We start from the raw sequence: 15,347 nt of genomic DNA on the forward strand, positions 1-15,347 counted from the left end.
ATGCTAGACGTCCAATTGTATGGCTTCCAATCATTCTGCTGTGAACTGAAATGAGTTTGTCACTAGTAGAAATTCAAACCATTTGATTAGATAGTTTATTTTTAATTGTAAATATAGGGAATTTATAACTAATTAAGAATAAAACATTTAAAAATGTAAGAGATTTTTTTTAACTGTAAAAAAAATAAAATGATAAAGTGTTGCGGCAAACAAAAGTAAAGTACAATTGCAAGCACTTGACTAATACTATTCACCCTTTCAAATTGTTTTGTCATGTACCTTACAGCAACAAGTATGCTAAAATTAATAATGACATCATATCAAGAAAGTCTTGAAATGCTTGATGGAAAAGCATTTCCAATCAGACAAAGGTAATGAACATGAAAAACTCCTCCTTATCACCTTTTCTATTTAAAAAAATTCCCCCAAAGGGTTTCACTTATACAAAACTACACATCTTTTCATTTGTGGGCACAGACGAAGTTCATCCTTGTCGTCTATCGGTGGTTTTGCATTTAGTCGACAAACTGAGACAGAAACTCGAGAGATTGGACAAGCTGCTGAAGTTTTTCAGTCAACTCTGCAAGCCCTTGATAAAAAATTGAAGCAGAGATACAAAAGGGATATCACATCAACAGGTAGGCTCCAACGTTACTTGACTGTTTATTATTAGCCATTAGAAGGTTTTTTATTATTATTATTATTAATGCTCTTTGAAATGCTTCTTTTGATCAAGGTTTGCTATCGTTGGAGCATATGGAACTGATTGCAGAGCTGTCAGGATGTCCACCTCCAGTACATGAAAGTGACTGCCAGTATAGTCACTTCAGCAAATACCGCTCCATTAATGGCATGTGCAACAACAGGTAGTTATGTGAAATTGTCAGTTTGAGCAACAAGGTCCTCATAAAATAGCTCCATCGAGAATTGGATAGGAAGTACAATGATAATTATTTTCTGAATCTGAAAGTTTAACTCATTGGCTGGCAGTTATGGAAAAAATACGTACTACAGAGTCAGAATCGTTTTATTGTCATTGTACTTTCATTCATTTATCTTCTGTACTGCTCACAAGGGTTGTAGGGGGTGCTGGAGCCTATCCCAACCAACCACGAGCAGGAGGCTGGGGACATCCCGAATTGGTTGCCAGCCAATCGCAAAGCACAATGAAACAGACAACCACTCACGCTCACAATTACACTGCCCACTGCCACCGAATGGGACTGCCCGCACTGAATTTAGCCAGAAGAACCACTGCACCATCGGACACCTGTCATTGTACTTGGACTACAAAATTCCATGTATAGATTATCTGTATATATGTTTGTTTTGCTTCAGATCAGGTAGGATTCTAACTGAACTCCCATGAATCTGAAAACCTCCACTTATTTGGAGTTCTCGGAGGCTCCCTCGAGAGCAGGATCGGGAGAATTGTTTTGGACTTTGCTAGTGCTAGTCATGGAAAGTCACAGGAATATTGAAGTTTCTCATTTCAATCTTTGTTTGCTTTTTGCCAGATATAACCATCACTGGGGAGCAGCTAACATTCCTTTGATAAGGTGGCTCCCACCTCAATATGAAGATGGAGTGCGACAACCCAAAGGTTGGAACAAAGGAAGGCTGTATAATGGATTCGAGCTTCCAATGGTAACCAGCAGAATTACCGTATTTTCAGCAGTGGTGTGCCGTCAGGGCCTTCAAGGCCTTCTCTGCTGGCCTAAGAAATATCGGAATCATATATATTTTGTCCATCCATACTTACGAAATAATTCCAAATTGTCTGTTAGCTTCCTTTCATTGCTTTCCCGCTGGTTGTACTGCTTACAGATATGTGTTTTCATATTGAAGCACCAGGGTCAGAAATCTGCCTCAAGGCCTTCACAATCAGTTCTGCAGGCTCTGCTGCATTAAACAAGCGTCGATAAGACTGTTGCTTTAACCAATCAGAGTTCGATTTTGTGACACCAAGGCCTTCTCGCAGGCGCAGGGATACGTCATTGCCTTCTCGCAGGCGTATGTATTTGTAGTCAAGACTTTCCAATAATGACAAAGTTAAGTATGTCTACTTCATGGTGTAGAGGTATATAATTTTGTTTAACCATGATATGAAGTTCCCTTGAGCACAGATCTATCTTGTGGATGTATAACACAACCCCCAACCACTACTACTATTAATACTATTACTGTACTTTATATGTACTGTACACTGCAATGGATGTCCAATCCATTTGATTTAGGCTGAATTAGCATAACATCAGGGGTAGGGAACCTATTGCTCGCAAGCCATATGTGGCTCTTTGGATGGGTGCGTATTGGTCTAACCCGTAAGCTAAAATGTTGAACACTACCTCTAGCTAGGGCTGTTTTAATCTATATATATATATATATATATATATATTTTTTTTTTTATTAGACTTTAATTAGCATCAGCCTACCAAAATTGCTTGGCTTTTGAGACTTTTTGTTGTGTTAAAAGTGCACGCATTTTCATCTATTTTTACTTTTAAATTATGAATCTGGCTCTTAAGGAACTAGATTTAAAAATATGAATTGTTTATGGCTCTCTTTGTCAAAACGGTTCCCAAACACTGCTCCATTTAATAAAACATTTATTTTAGTGTCCCATTGCTTTGTAAGAGAGGATATATTTTGCTTTTGAGCTCCTGGCATCTAAGAATCTCTACATATTCATAATGTGTAATTCCCACAGCCCAAAGACGTCAGCAGAAATATCATAGAGAGTGGTATCAAATGTAAAGATGACAGCTACTCTCACATGCTTGTGGAGTGGGGCCAGTACATTGATCATGATATAACACTGACCCCTCAAAGCCCTGGAAAACCTGACAATGACTGCCTGAACACTTGCAAAAATGTGTATCCCTGTTTTCCAATCCAGGTAAATGGAACCCCCACCTCTTCATTACAAGCACTATAGTTTGTCACTCTGTTGATACTTTTTACATACATTAAGCTTGATATTTTGCATTTCAATTAATTAAAAAAACTATTTTAGGAGACCTATTTCAGTGCATAATAGTGAAAAATAAGAGTTTTTGTTAATGATCAGCATGAACACCATCGCAAATAATTGTAAAACAAAAATATGAGGTTGCAATTTTTACGATTTGAAATATAGTAGTTGTCATCCAAGTCAGATAGCAACTTTGCGAGTGTTTTTGTCCGTGTATTGTTAACCCTGTCATACAGGGACAGTGTTTACTTCTGTGTACATGTACGTTTTTTAAAGTAATCATCGTCTTAACTCATACCATGCCAGACCAGGTCACAGAATATGTGTTGTAGTTGTTCGTAAAAGAGGGAAATTGGTATCGAAAACCAATTCAGGGTGTCCCCTGCTTGGTGCCGATAGACTAGGTTAGGCTCCAGCACCCCCCGCAACCCCTGTGATTATAAGTACAGAAAATAAATGAATGAATACCTATTTATGGCAAGACTAGGTCAACTTCATATTAACTTGGAGTTAAGCTATGTGAGATCAAAAGAGATTTCTGAAACAAAATTATATTTAATTCTTTTTTAAGTTTTACTTTTTCTTATTTATTTTATCTAGAATTATATTTTATGACTCAGTTGGTATTAATTGGGGGAACAAAATATTGTAAACATATATATATATATATATATATATATATATATATATATATATATATATATATATATATATATATATATATATATATATATATATATATATATATATATTGAATTGGATAACTTTATTCATCCCGTATTCGGCAGCGGCAATAGGGTGAGGATGCAGGAATAGGAAAGGCATTTTAGACATAAATAGATAGGTAATAAGTAGGTCAAGAAATAAATACATGAATAAATATATAAATAAATACGCGTGTTGCTTAGCACATATATACATACATACACATAAATGTACATTTGGTGATGGGATATATACATATATATATATATATATATATATATATATATATATATATATATATATATATATATATATATATATATATACATACATATATACATATATACATATATATATATATATATATATATATATATATATATATAAAACATAAGAATTTTTAAGATTTTTAAAACCTGTCCTGTTGAGCAGCTTGTTTATACATTTACACAGAATGGTAATGGGAATCTTCTTATAGCTTGAACAGTTTTAATGTGCCACGTGGGAGTTTGATGACTACCATCGTGATTGTGCAAGAACTTGTTCAATGCTATACATGCATAATTTAATTTAATTTCAATAGGTGATAGTATTATTAACTCTTTGGCTGCCATTGACTATCTCACTGTTTGATCAAACTATTGCTTCAGGATGAAATGGAAGTGTATTGCTGTCAATATGTCTTTACATTAATATCAATTTCCCTTTTTTACTAAATACCAAAACACAAGACAAAAGTTCTACTCACCTTAGCTGTATCACCAACAAAACCGTACTCTAAATTTTATGTCTCTCCAGCAGGCACATGATAACGTCTCAAGTCCACAAAACTGCATACCTTTCAATCGCTCCTTACCAGCCTGCTTCAAAGTCTTTCTCCCTGACATCTCTCAAGCCTTGCAGCAACAACAGATCAATGCCATAACATCCTTCATTGATGCTTCAGTGGTGTATGGCTCAAGTCAAAAAATGAACAACTTTCTCCGAGATCTCGATGGGTTTAATGGGAAACTGCGTGTTAATAAACACTTTGAGGACAAACATGGAAGGCCTTACCTTCCTTTTGAAGAATCTCTGGAATCAGCATGTCTCCACAGTGAGAAAAAATCAGCATGTTTCCGTGCTGGAGACAGCCGGGTCAACGAAGGCCTACCTCTGACCAGTTTGCATACACTGTGGGTGAGGCAACACAATCAAATAGTTGAGAAACTTAAAAACCTCAACGGTCACTGGACTGCGGCCACTGTGTATGAAGAAACGCGCAAGATTGTTGGGGCTCTTCACCAGGTACTGTCAATCACTGCATATAAATATATAAATGGTAACATGTTGTTGATGTTGTCTTGAAATAACATGGTTTGGGCAATTAATTCCACAAAGGGCCGCAGTGGGTGCAGGTTTCCGTTCCAACCCATCAGAGGAAACCTTTCCACCAATCTGGTATCTTAGAAGTACAATCAGTGAATTGTAGTCAGGTGCTTCTTGTTTCAGCAGAAATCTAATTAGTTAAACTGTCTCTGCTGGATCGGTTGGAACAAAACCCTGCACCCACAGTGGCCCCCGAGGACCGGATTGCCCAGGTCTGGTTTAGGGTATAATATTGTTCTTTATAGGAGTGGGTGAGGTAGCCTAGCCTCAATATTACATCACTATTTTCAAGGAAATTTGTGCACGATAGTTTTGAGGGAATGGGAATAAAAGAGCTATAAATAAACATTTAATTTCTGTTTTGATTTAACAGCATTGATCTTGGATGCACTATTTAACATTTTATGCAATTATTGTGCACTGCAAGTAAAATGGTGCGATAGATGGTTGACTAAAGGTAAACAATAAAGATACAAGGCAATGCAAGAAAAGACGTTTTTTTTATATCCGGATTCAACACAAGGTTTTTCAGATTGCTTTATATAACGTGAAAATCAGCAAGAAAGGATTAAGAAATATAATTAAAAATGGGATGATGTCCATCATGGACAGCACCTCCCACCTCCTGCATGAGTCTGTGGAGTCCCTCCGAAGCTCTTTCAGCAATAGACTGCTGCACCCTCATTGCAGGAAGGAGTGCTTCCGCAGATCCTTCAACCCATCAGCTGTCAGGCTCTTTAACAAAACAAATGACTGAGTGTTAAGACCTACCGTATGTATACATGTACATCTATGTGTATGTATGTATATGTATATTTATATATATGTATGTATATGTATGTATGCGTATATGTATATTTCAGCAACACACTTATTTATTCATTCATGTATTTATTTATTTATTAACTTACTTATTACCTATCTATTTATGTCTAAAATTCCTTTCCTGTATCTGCATTCTCACCCTTTTGCTACTGTGACAGGGAAATTTCCCGAATATGGGATGAAGTTATCCAATCCAATCCAATCTCCTTGTTCTCTGTAATTGGCTGGCCACCGATTCCGGATGTCCCTAGCCTGGTGCCCGTAGTTAGCTGGAACAGGCTCCAGCTCCCCCATTCGTGTTACTCAATACTTTTTTTTAGAATTTCACAGACTAATGCCAATGGTGTGCTATCGCTTGGTTTTCAAAACTGAATTACTAAATTGTTTTAATCTTTTTTAGATTATAACCATGAGAGATTATCTTCCCAAAATAATTGGTGAAGAATTCTTTGAAGATTACATTGGACCATATAGAGGATATGACTCAACGGTGGACCCATCAGCCTCTAATGTTTTTGCCACGGCAGCCTTCAGATTTGGTCATGCAACTATCTCCCCAATTGTTAAGAGACTCAATGAAAGCTACCAGGAGCATGAACATTTCCCAAACTTGATGCTACATGAAACCTTCTTCAGTCCATGGAGAATAATCAAAGAAGGTGACAGTTATTTTATGAAACTGTGGACAGATGGGATTTATAGTTTTGCTGTGTGTGTGTGTATATATATATATATATATATATATATATATATATATATATATATATATATATATATATATATATATATCTTCTTATTCCAAAATTAATTCGTTCCAGAAGTGTTTTTGTAACTTGAATTTTTCAGGAGAGTCAGATTTGTTGTTATTAGAATAGCATAATTCATTCCACGATCTTCAATACTGCCCACTATGAACACTTTAATTTTATAACAGTATAGTACGTCAATTTTGTATGAAATATGTACTCCATGTATGCATGCAAAAAAAGACCAAAAATACAAGAAAACTATTTACTAAGCCATTAACATGACACCACAAGACCGAACCAAACAAAAACATTTCAAAAGCACCTGAGTTCAAGCATGCACTGGCAAAAAGGGTTGGCCTAGCTCAAATCTTGGAACAATAATTTACAAAGTGTTTAGTAACCTGAAAAAATCTCTTTTTTAGGTAGAGGTAGGTGGGTAGGTATGTAGTTAGAGGTACCACTGTATTTTATTTATTTCCATTGTTCAAAATGTTATTTTCAGGCGGGATTGACCCGATCCTGAGAGGTGCAATTGGAACAGAAGCAGCAGCTCTTCATTCAGACAAATTATTGGCAGATGAGCTGACAGAGAGGCTGGTTGTTTTAGCTATTCCGCAACAGATGGATTTGGCTTCACTGAACCTGCAGAGAGGACGCGATCATGGCCTTCCAGGTTTGTCTCGGGGCACAAATTCGATGCATTCTTCAAGGAGTTTTATAGTATGTGCCTCATCACAAAAATACTGGTCAATTCTAATTTGCTCAAAATACTGAGATGATGTTCCTTACCACATTTGCAAAACAAATACATGTCTTAAGAAAATTATGTGGAGTCAGTACTAGGGTTGCTGAGGATTGGTCCCAATATGAGACTGAAATTATATCATTGATATTGCTGCTAGCTCTCCCACTTCAAATTGATTAGACGTCTAGTATTGTCGATGGAAGACAATGTGTTCAAAAATAAAATATATTCTTCTTCTCCACCCACCCACGAATTAGACGTCACTATGTTGTCATAGGTGACTATGTAGCCTGTTACACAATATAGAAATGGCAGGACATTTGCCATTTATTTTTCAGGATACAACGATTGGAGAGAATTATGTGAAATGGAGCGCATCAAAACACTTACAGACTTGAAACAAGTTGTGAGTAATGCGAGTGTTGCTGAGAAGATCTTTCAACTTTACAAACATCCTGACAACATTGATGTTTGGCTCGGAGGACTTGTTGAGTCGTTTCTTCCGGGCTCAAGAACTGGTCCTGTGTTTGCGTGTCTGATTGCAAAGCAGATGAAAGCACTTCGTGACGGTGACAGGTGAGATGAATTCAAGAAATTTACAAGTTTGACATCATTAACAAAAATACAATAATTTTTGGAACAATTTAATTGAGGAAAATACGAAGAACATCATTATTGTTTTTTCTTGATGGTATTTAGCAGATTGTTGTTTCATGTCAAACAGATTACAAACTCGAAATGCTTCTGGTTTTATAGGCTATATTAATCCACAATTTAATCCCTGTTCAGATTTACTTTAACCCCTTGCTGTCTGGATTTGCATTTTAAAAATATAACTTCAAGTAGTGAAGGAATACATATATAGTAAGGCTTTTTTCTTTAAAAAATCGACATAGTATAGTAAGGCTAAGAAAGTCGGACAATAAATGTGACTTCTGATTCTTCTCCTAATTATTGCTGTGGTCCATTGGCAAAAATATTGGTTCAGAACTTGAGGTGGGAATCAGGAGTGAGTTCAATTCCACTCTTTGCAATTCACAAATTGTTTATGAGGTAATGAAAAGGATAAATATAACTTCCAATCACTTCATTTCAGAAGTCACTGTGGTCCAGTTGCAAAGACAAATGGTCAGAACTTCTGGTGGACTCAAGTTCAAATCAGGAGTGAGTTCAATTCCACTCTTGGCAATTCTCAAATTGTTTATTGAGGTAATGAAAAGGATAGATATAACTTCCAATCACATCATTTCAGAAGTCACTGTGGTCCAGTGGCAAAGACAACGGGTCAGAACTTCTGGTGGACTCAAGTTCAAATCAGGAGTGAGTTCAATTCCACTCTTTGCAATTCTCAAATTGTTTATTGAGGTAATGAAAAGGATAGATATAACTTCCAATCACATCATTTCAGAAGTCACTGTGGTCCAGTGGCAAAGACAATGGGTCAGAACTTCTGGTGGACTCAAGTTCAAATCAGGAGTGAGTTCAATTCCACTCTTTGCAATTCTCAAATTGTTTATTGAGGTAATGAAAAGGATAGATATAACTTCCAATCACATCATTTCAGAAGTCACTGTGGTCCAGTTGCAAAGACAAACGGTCAGAACTTCTGGTGGACTCAAGTTCAAATCAGGAGTGAGTTCAATTCCACTCTTTGCAATTCTCAAATTGTTTATTGAGGTAATGAAAAGGATAAATATAACTTCCAATCATCTGAAGTCACTGTGGTCCAGTTGCAAAGACAAACGGTCAGAACTTCTGGTGGACTCAAGTTCAAATCAGGAGTGAGTTCAAGTCCACTCTTTGCAATTCTCAAATTGTTTATTGAGGTAATGAAAAGGATAGATATAACTTCCAATCACATTATTTCGGAAGTCACTGTGGTCCAGTGGCAAAGACAATGGGTCAGAACTTCAGGTGGACTCAAGTTCAAATCAGGAATGAGTTCAATTCCTCTCTTTGCAATTCTCAAATTGTTTATTTAGGTAATGAAAAGGATAAATATAACTTCCAATCACATATAGGCGGGCCGCCTCGTGGTGTAGTGGGTCAGTCACCTGCCTGCGACATGGGTGTCGAGGGTTCACGTCCCGGTGTCGCCAGTCAACAACTGTATGGTGTCGGCAGTCAGCCGAAGGCTGACTGTCGAACACCACCAGGAACCCCCCCCCTCCCAACTGTCTTCCGGTCAGCCGAAGGCTGACCGGAAATATAGTTTTGCTGAAAAAAATGACTAAGTCTTTATTTGAATGAAAAAAGGATTACCCATTTACTGAACTACTAGTGTAGTGATTAGTCAAACGAGAGCGGTTTCGAACCCCATTTCCCACATGGCAGTCAAATCCACTAACTTGAGGTCTGTCTGACCCATTGTCTTCGCCACTGGACCACAGTGACTTCTGAAATGAGGTGATTGGAAGTTATATTTATCATTTTCATCACCTCAATAAACAATTTGAGATTTGCAAAGAGTGGACTTGAACTCACTCCAGATTTGAACTTGTGTCCAACTTCAATTTCAACCCATTGTTCTTGCCACTGGACCACAGTATCTTCTAAAATGATGTGATGTGATTGGAAGTTATATTTATCCTTTTCATTACCTCAATAAACAATTTGAGATTTGCAAAGAGTGGACTTGAACTCACTCCAGATTTGAACTTGTGTCCAACTTCAGTTTCAACCCATTGTTCTTGCCACTGGACCACAGTGACTTCTGAAATGAGGTGATTGGAAGTTATATTTATCATTTTCATCACCTCAATAAACAATTTGAGATTTGCAAAGAGTGGACTTGAACTCGCTCCAGATTTGAACTTGTGTCCAACTTCAATTTCAACCCATTGTTCTTGCCACTGGACCACAGTGTCTTCTAAAATGATGTGATGTGATTGGAAGTTATATTTATCCTTTTCATTACCTCAATAAACAATTTGAGATTTGCAAAGAGTGGACTTGAACTCACTCCAGATTTGAACTTGTGTCCAACTTCAATTTCAACCCATTGTTCTTGCCACTGGACCACAGTGACTTCTGAAATGAGGGGATTGGAAGTTATATTTATCATTTTCATCACCTCAATAAACAATTTGAGATTTGCAAAGAGTGGACTTGAACTCACTCCAGATTTGAACTTGTCCAACTTCAATTTCAACCCGTTGTTCTTGCCACTGGACCACAGTGTCTTCTGAAATGATCTGATGTGATTGGAAGTTATATTTATCCTTTTCATTACCTCAATAAACAATTTGAGAATTGCAAAGAGTGGAATCAAACTCACTTCTGATTTGAACTTGAGTCCACCTGAAATTCTGACCCATTGTCTTTGCCACTGCACCACAGTAAAGTTGGGAGTTGTATTTATCCTTTTCATTACCTCAATAAACAATTTGAGAATTGCAACGAGTGGAATTGAACTCACTCCTGATTCCCGCCTCATGTTCTGACCCAATGATTTTGCCAGTGGACCACAGCAACAACTAGAAGGTGAAGAATCAGAAGTCAGATTTATTCTCCGACTCTCTTAGCCTTACTTGCTATGTCATTTTTTAAAGAAAAAAAGCCTTACTATACTATGTCGTTTTTTAAGAAAAGAAGCCTTACTATACAATATCGTTTTTTAAGAAAAAAAGGCTTCCTCTACTATGTTGTTTTTCAAGAAAAAAAGCCATGCTATACTATGTCGTTTTTTAGGAAAAAAAGCCTTACTATACTATGTCGTTTTTTAAAGGAAAAAAGCCATACTATAGTATGTCGTTTTTTTAGGAGGGAAAACCATACTATACTATGTCGTTTTTCAAGAAAAAAAGCCATGCTATACTATGTCGTTTTTTTAAGAAAAGAAGCCTTACTATACAATATCGTTTTTTAAGAAAAAAAGACTTCCTCTACTGTCGTTTTTCAAGAAAAAAAGCCTTACTATACTATGTCGTTTTTTAAAGGAAAAAAGCCATGCTATACTATGTCGTTTTTTAGGGGGGGAAGGCCATACTATACTATGTCGTTTTTTAGGGAAAAAGCCTTCCTCTACTATGTCGTTTTTTAGGGAAAAAGCCTTCCTCTACTATGTCGTTTTTCAAGAAAAAAAGCCATGCTATACTATGTCGTTTTTAGGGGGGAAAAGCCATACTATACTATGTCGTTTTTTAAGAAAAAAAGCCTTACTATACTATGTCGTTTTTTAAGAAAAAAAGCCATACTATACTATGTCGTTTTTTAAAGGAAAAAAGCCATACTATACTATGTCGTTTTTTAGGGGGAAAAGCCATACTATACTATGTCGTTTTTTAGGGAAAAAGCCTTCCTCTACTATGTCGTTTTTCAAGAAAAAAAGCCACGCTTTTTTAAACAAAAAAGCCTTACTATACATGGTCATTTTTTAAGAAAAAAGCCTTACTATACATGGTCTTTTTTGTAAATAAAAAGCCTTACTATACTATGTCATTTTTAAAGACAAAAAAGCCTTACTATACTGTGTCGTTTTTAAAGAAAATAAGCCTTACTATACTATGTCGTTTTTTAGGGAAAAAGCCTTCCTCTACTATGTCGTTTTTCAAGAAAAAAAGCCACGCTATACTATGTCGTTTTTTTAGGGGAAAGAAGCCATACTATACTATGTCGTTTTTTTTTAGGAAAAAAAGCCTTACTATACTATGTCGTTTTTTAAGAAAAAAAGCCTAACTATACTATGTCGTTTTTTAAGAAAAAAGCCTTACTATACATGGTCTTTTTTTAAAAAAAAAGCCTTACTATACATGGTCATTTTTTAAGAAAAAAGCCTTACTATACATGGTCTTTTTTGTAAATAAAAAGCCTTACTATACTATGTCGTTTTTAAAGACAAAAAAGCCTTACTATACTGTGTCGTTTTTAAAGAAAATAAGCCTTACTATACTATGTCGTTTTTTAGGGAAAAAGCCTTCCTCTACTATGTCGTTTTTCAAGAAAAAAAGCCACGCTATACTATGTCGTTTTTTTAGGGGGAAAAAGCCATACTATACTATGTCGTTTTTTTAGGAAAAAAAGCCTTACCCTACTATGGCGTTTTTTAAGAAAAGAAGCCTTACTATACATGGTCTTTTTTAAGAAAAAAGCCTTACTATACTATGTCGTTTTTAAAGACAAAAAAGCCTTACTATACTGTGTCGTTTTTAAAGACAAAAAAGCCTTACTATACTGTGTCGTTTTTAAAGAAAATAAGCCTTACTATACTATGTCGTCTTTAAAGAAAAAAGCCTATACTATGTTGTTTTTTTAAGAAAAAAGCCTATACTATGTTGTTTTTTAAGAAAAAAGCCTTACAATACTATGTCATTTTTTAAGAAAAAAAGCCTTACTATACTATGTCGTCTTTTAAGAAAAACGCTTTACTGTACATGGTCGTTTTTTTAAAAGAAAAAAGCCTTACTATACATGGTCATTTTTTAATAAAAACCCTTAATATACATGGTCATTTTAAAGAAAAAAGCCTGACTATATATACATAGTATTTATTTTTTAAACAAATAAAAGCTTTACTTTACATAGACCACTTTTTTTTTAAGAAAAAAAGCCTTACGATGTCCAGCCATTCAAGTCATTTTGCATGCCAGCTTTACGTTTGTACCAAATCTCGGGGTATTCTTTGCTCAGTTATGAAGCACGTCTAATAAGATCAATAAATATTTGACATTATCGTCGACAAGGAAAAAGAGTGTCGCCAAACTTTCGTCAAAACATATACATATTATTCATTCATTTTCCGAAACACTTATAAGAGTCGCAGGGGGTTCTGGAGCCTATCCCAGACGATTACGGAAACCAGGTGAAGGACACCCTGAATTGGTGACCAGCCAATCGGGTACACGGTCAATTGGTCGCCGGTCTTTTGGTCGCCGATCTTTTGGTCGCCGGTCTTTTGGTCGCCCGGAAAGTTATTGATAATTACCATTTAAATCGTTGCTCAAATTGCCTAAATACAAACTGCAAATTACTATTTAGTCATACTTAATGCCCTAGTAATTATTAGGTTAAAGAAAAGCTCAAAATTTCCCGGACTTTTATTGTTTTTTGTTGGAGAACTTGTTAAGACCCTGACTGACGTACCTTCTTAAAGGGTCAACTCATGTACATACAAACTCTTATACACTTACACGTCGGCTCAGTGAAACTGCTCATGGCCATTGTTGGCTTTTATTGATGCGTAGACCGTGTTGTTTTACCTTGTTTTGTCGCCGGTCTTTTGGTCGTCGGTCTTTTGGTCGCCGGTCTTTTGGTCGCCTGTTGTCGCGGTCGGGGCGACCAAAAGACCGCGACCAAAAGACCGGCGACCAATCGACCGCACACGGCCGATCGCAGGGCAAAAGGGGAATGACAAGACATTAATCCTTCAAATTATATACGTTCCCCCAAAATATTTTCTTTAATTCAGGACTTTTTAATTATTTTGTTCTTTGTTTTATTGATATATAGCGAAGATTCAGGTATCAAATAGTATTAATAATTAATAAGTATTCATTATGAGTATTTAATTTTTTTATTTTTTTTTATTAAAGGTTTTGGTGGGAGGCAGATGGTATATTTACTCAACAACAGCGGGATGAATTATTAAAAGTGTCACTGTCCAAGATCATTTGTGACAATACTAACATCACAGAAGTCCCACCAGATGCCTTTGTATTTGAAAAGTACCCCTCATCGTACGTCTTATGCAACACTTTACCAGAAATTAATCTGGAGGCATGGAGAGATGAAAAAAAGTGAAGGCATGGTGAGCAATATTTTTACATCTGATTGCTGCTTAGCACCGATCAATTATCAAATGTTTGTATTGTATCATCCTTATTTGTAAGTAAAATAAAAAAATCCCCAATCTACCTTTGGTGAGCTGGTTTAACACTTATTTTTCCATGTTATTTGTTGTTTATGTTGCTTCATACCAAAGTTAGCATTTTGCATTTCAAATGAGAAATTGTTAAAACTTTGACTACATTGTTGTTGTAGTCATTATTCAATATCTTGTGTGGTAACATGAGCATTGAGGATTTTGTACTGTTGCCACTTCCTTGGAAACTGTTGGCCCTTGTATTATTCCTCTTATACCTTTAAATTAATGGGTGGCATCATCATTGCTTGTAAGGAATGTAAATGGAACGACAATCTTCCAAATTGCAAATATAGGGGGAATATTTAGGAAAATGAGTGTAGAATGTCAAATACTTTATTTGCGATTGGCATCTCGCAGGTTAATGTTCATATCTCGTTACATCATGTCTTTGCAGATTTAGGCTGAAAATTCACTAAGGCTTTACAGCCATCTGCTGGTAAAAATGTGGTGATATAAAAGCGATGAATACTTCACTCAATGCATATTCTTAACGTCCAAAGTTGTCCCTCAGACTGATTTGAAATAACCATGCCATTTAATTTCCTAAGGAAATGCTTCAAAGAGTGGTGATAAAGCAGCAGACCATTAAAAGAAATTATGCTATCCTCGTTCACTTCCATGCACACAATACATTTAAATCATGTATTAAATAATTTTTCCAAAGCTGGAAGAATTTTTTTTAAATATAAATAATCCTTATTAAAACAATTGCCTCAGAGAACACAAATAAATTCTCTATTTGAATATGCCACTGTTGTGGACTGTACATGATATTTCTTTGTTTGCTAAGCTGTCGTATCCTTTCAACTGATAACATTCCATATTTTCCATTTTCCACATTACTGTTCAATTTAGGAATAAATATAAAAGTTTGGGACCTTGATGATGATTCCACACTTTTTTTAGTTTAATGATAAAATATTATAAAGTAATGAAAGCGCCCAAATATCCATCCTTTCCACCTTGTTGCACAGCTGTTAGACAAAGAAATTCATTTTTTGACTTTTTTCAAATCCCAGAATGTAACAGTATGTACCAAATAAGATGTACAGAAATGTGTAAAAGTGAATGAAATATATTTATTCAGTATCTAATATTACAATTTACAGTGCGTAATCG

At 35.8% G+C, this 15,347-nt stretch overlaps 2 protein-coding genes across 3 annotated transcripts in view; both read left to right on the top strand.

Moving 5' to 3' along the window:
• sntg2 (syntrophin, gamma 2) overlaps positions 1-15,347 on the top strand; it is a 101,969-nt gene that overhangs the window by 27,465 nt on the left and 59,157 nt on the right. The window lies entirely within an intron of this gene.
• Positions 293-14,162, top strand: tpo (thyroid peroxidase). 2 transcript variants are annotated; one of them, XM_077620493.1, is made up of 10 exons: positions 293-371; positions 478-638; positions 737-866; positions 1,518-1,647; positions 2,711-2,899; positions 4,478-4,966; positions 6,273-6,531; positions 7,124-7,294; positions 7,705-7,942; positions 13,897-14,162. In XM_077620493.1, the coding sequence occupies exons 1-10, from the start codon at positions 295-297 to the stop codon at positions 14,102-14,104; spliced, it is 2,052 nt and encodes a 683-aa protein (XP_077476619.1). In that variant the 5' UTR covers positions 293-294; the 3' UTR covers positions 14,105-14,162. The 2 variants fall into 2 exon arrangements, with proteins under 2 accessions (XP_077476619.1, XP_077476620.1); XM_077620494.1 differs by lacking the exon at positions 2,711-2,899 and having other exon boundaries at positions 4,481-4,966.

The sequence above is a fragment of the Stigmatopora argus genome, chromosome 15, assembly GCF_051989625.1.
Source record: "Stigmatopora argus isolate UIUO_Sarg chromosome 15, RoL_Sarg_1.0, whole genome shotgun sequence".
In the NCBI taxonomy this organism is placed as follows: Eukaryota; Metazoa; Chordata; class Actinopteri; order Syngnathiformes; family Syngnathidae; genus Stigmatopora; species Stigmatopora argus.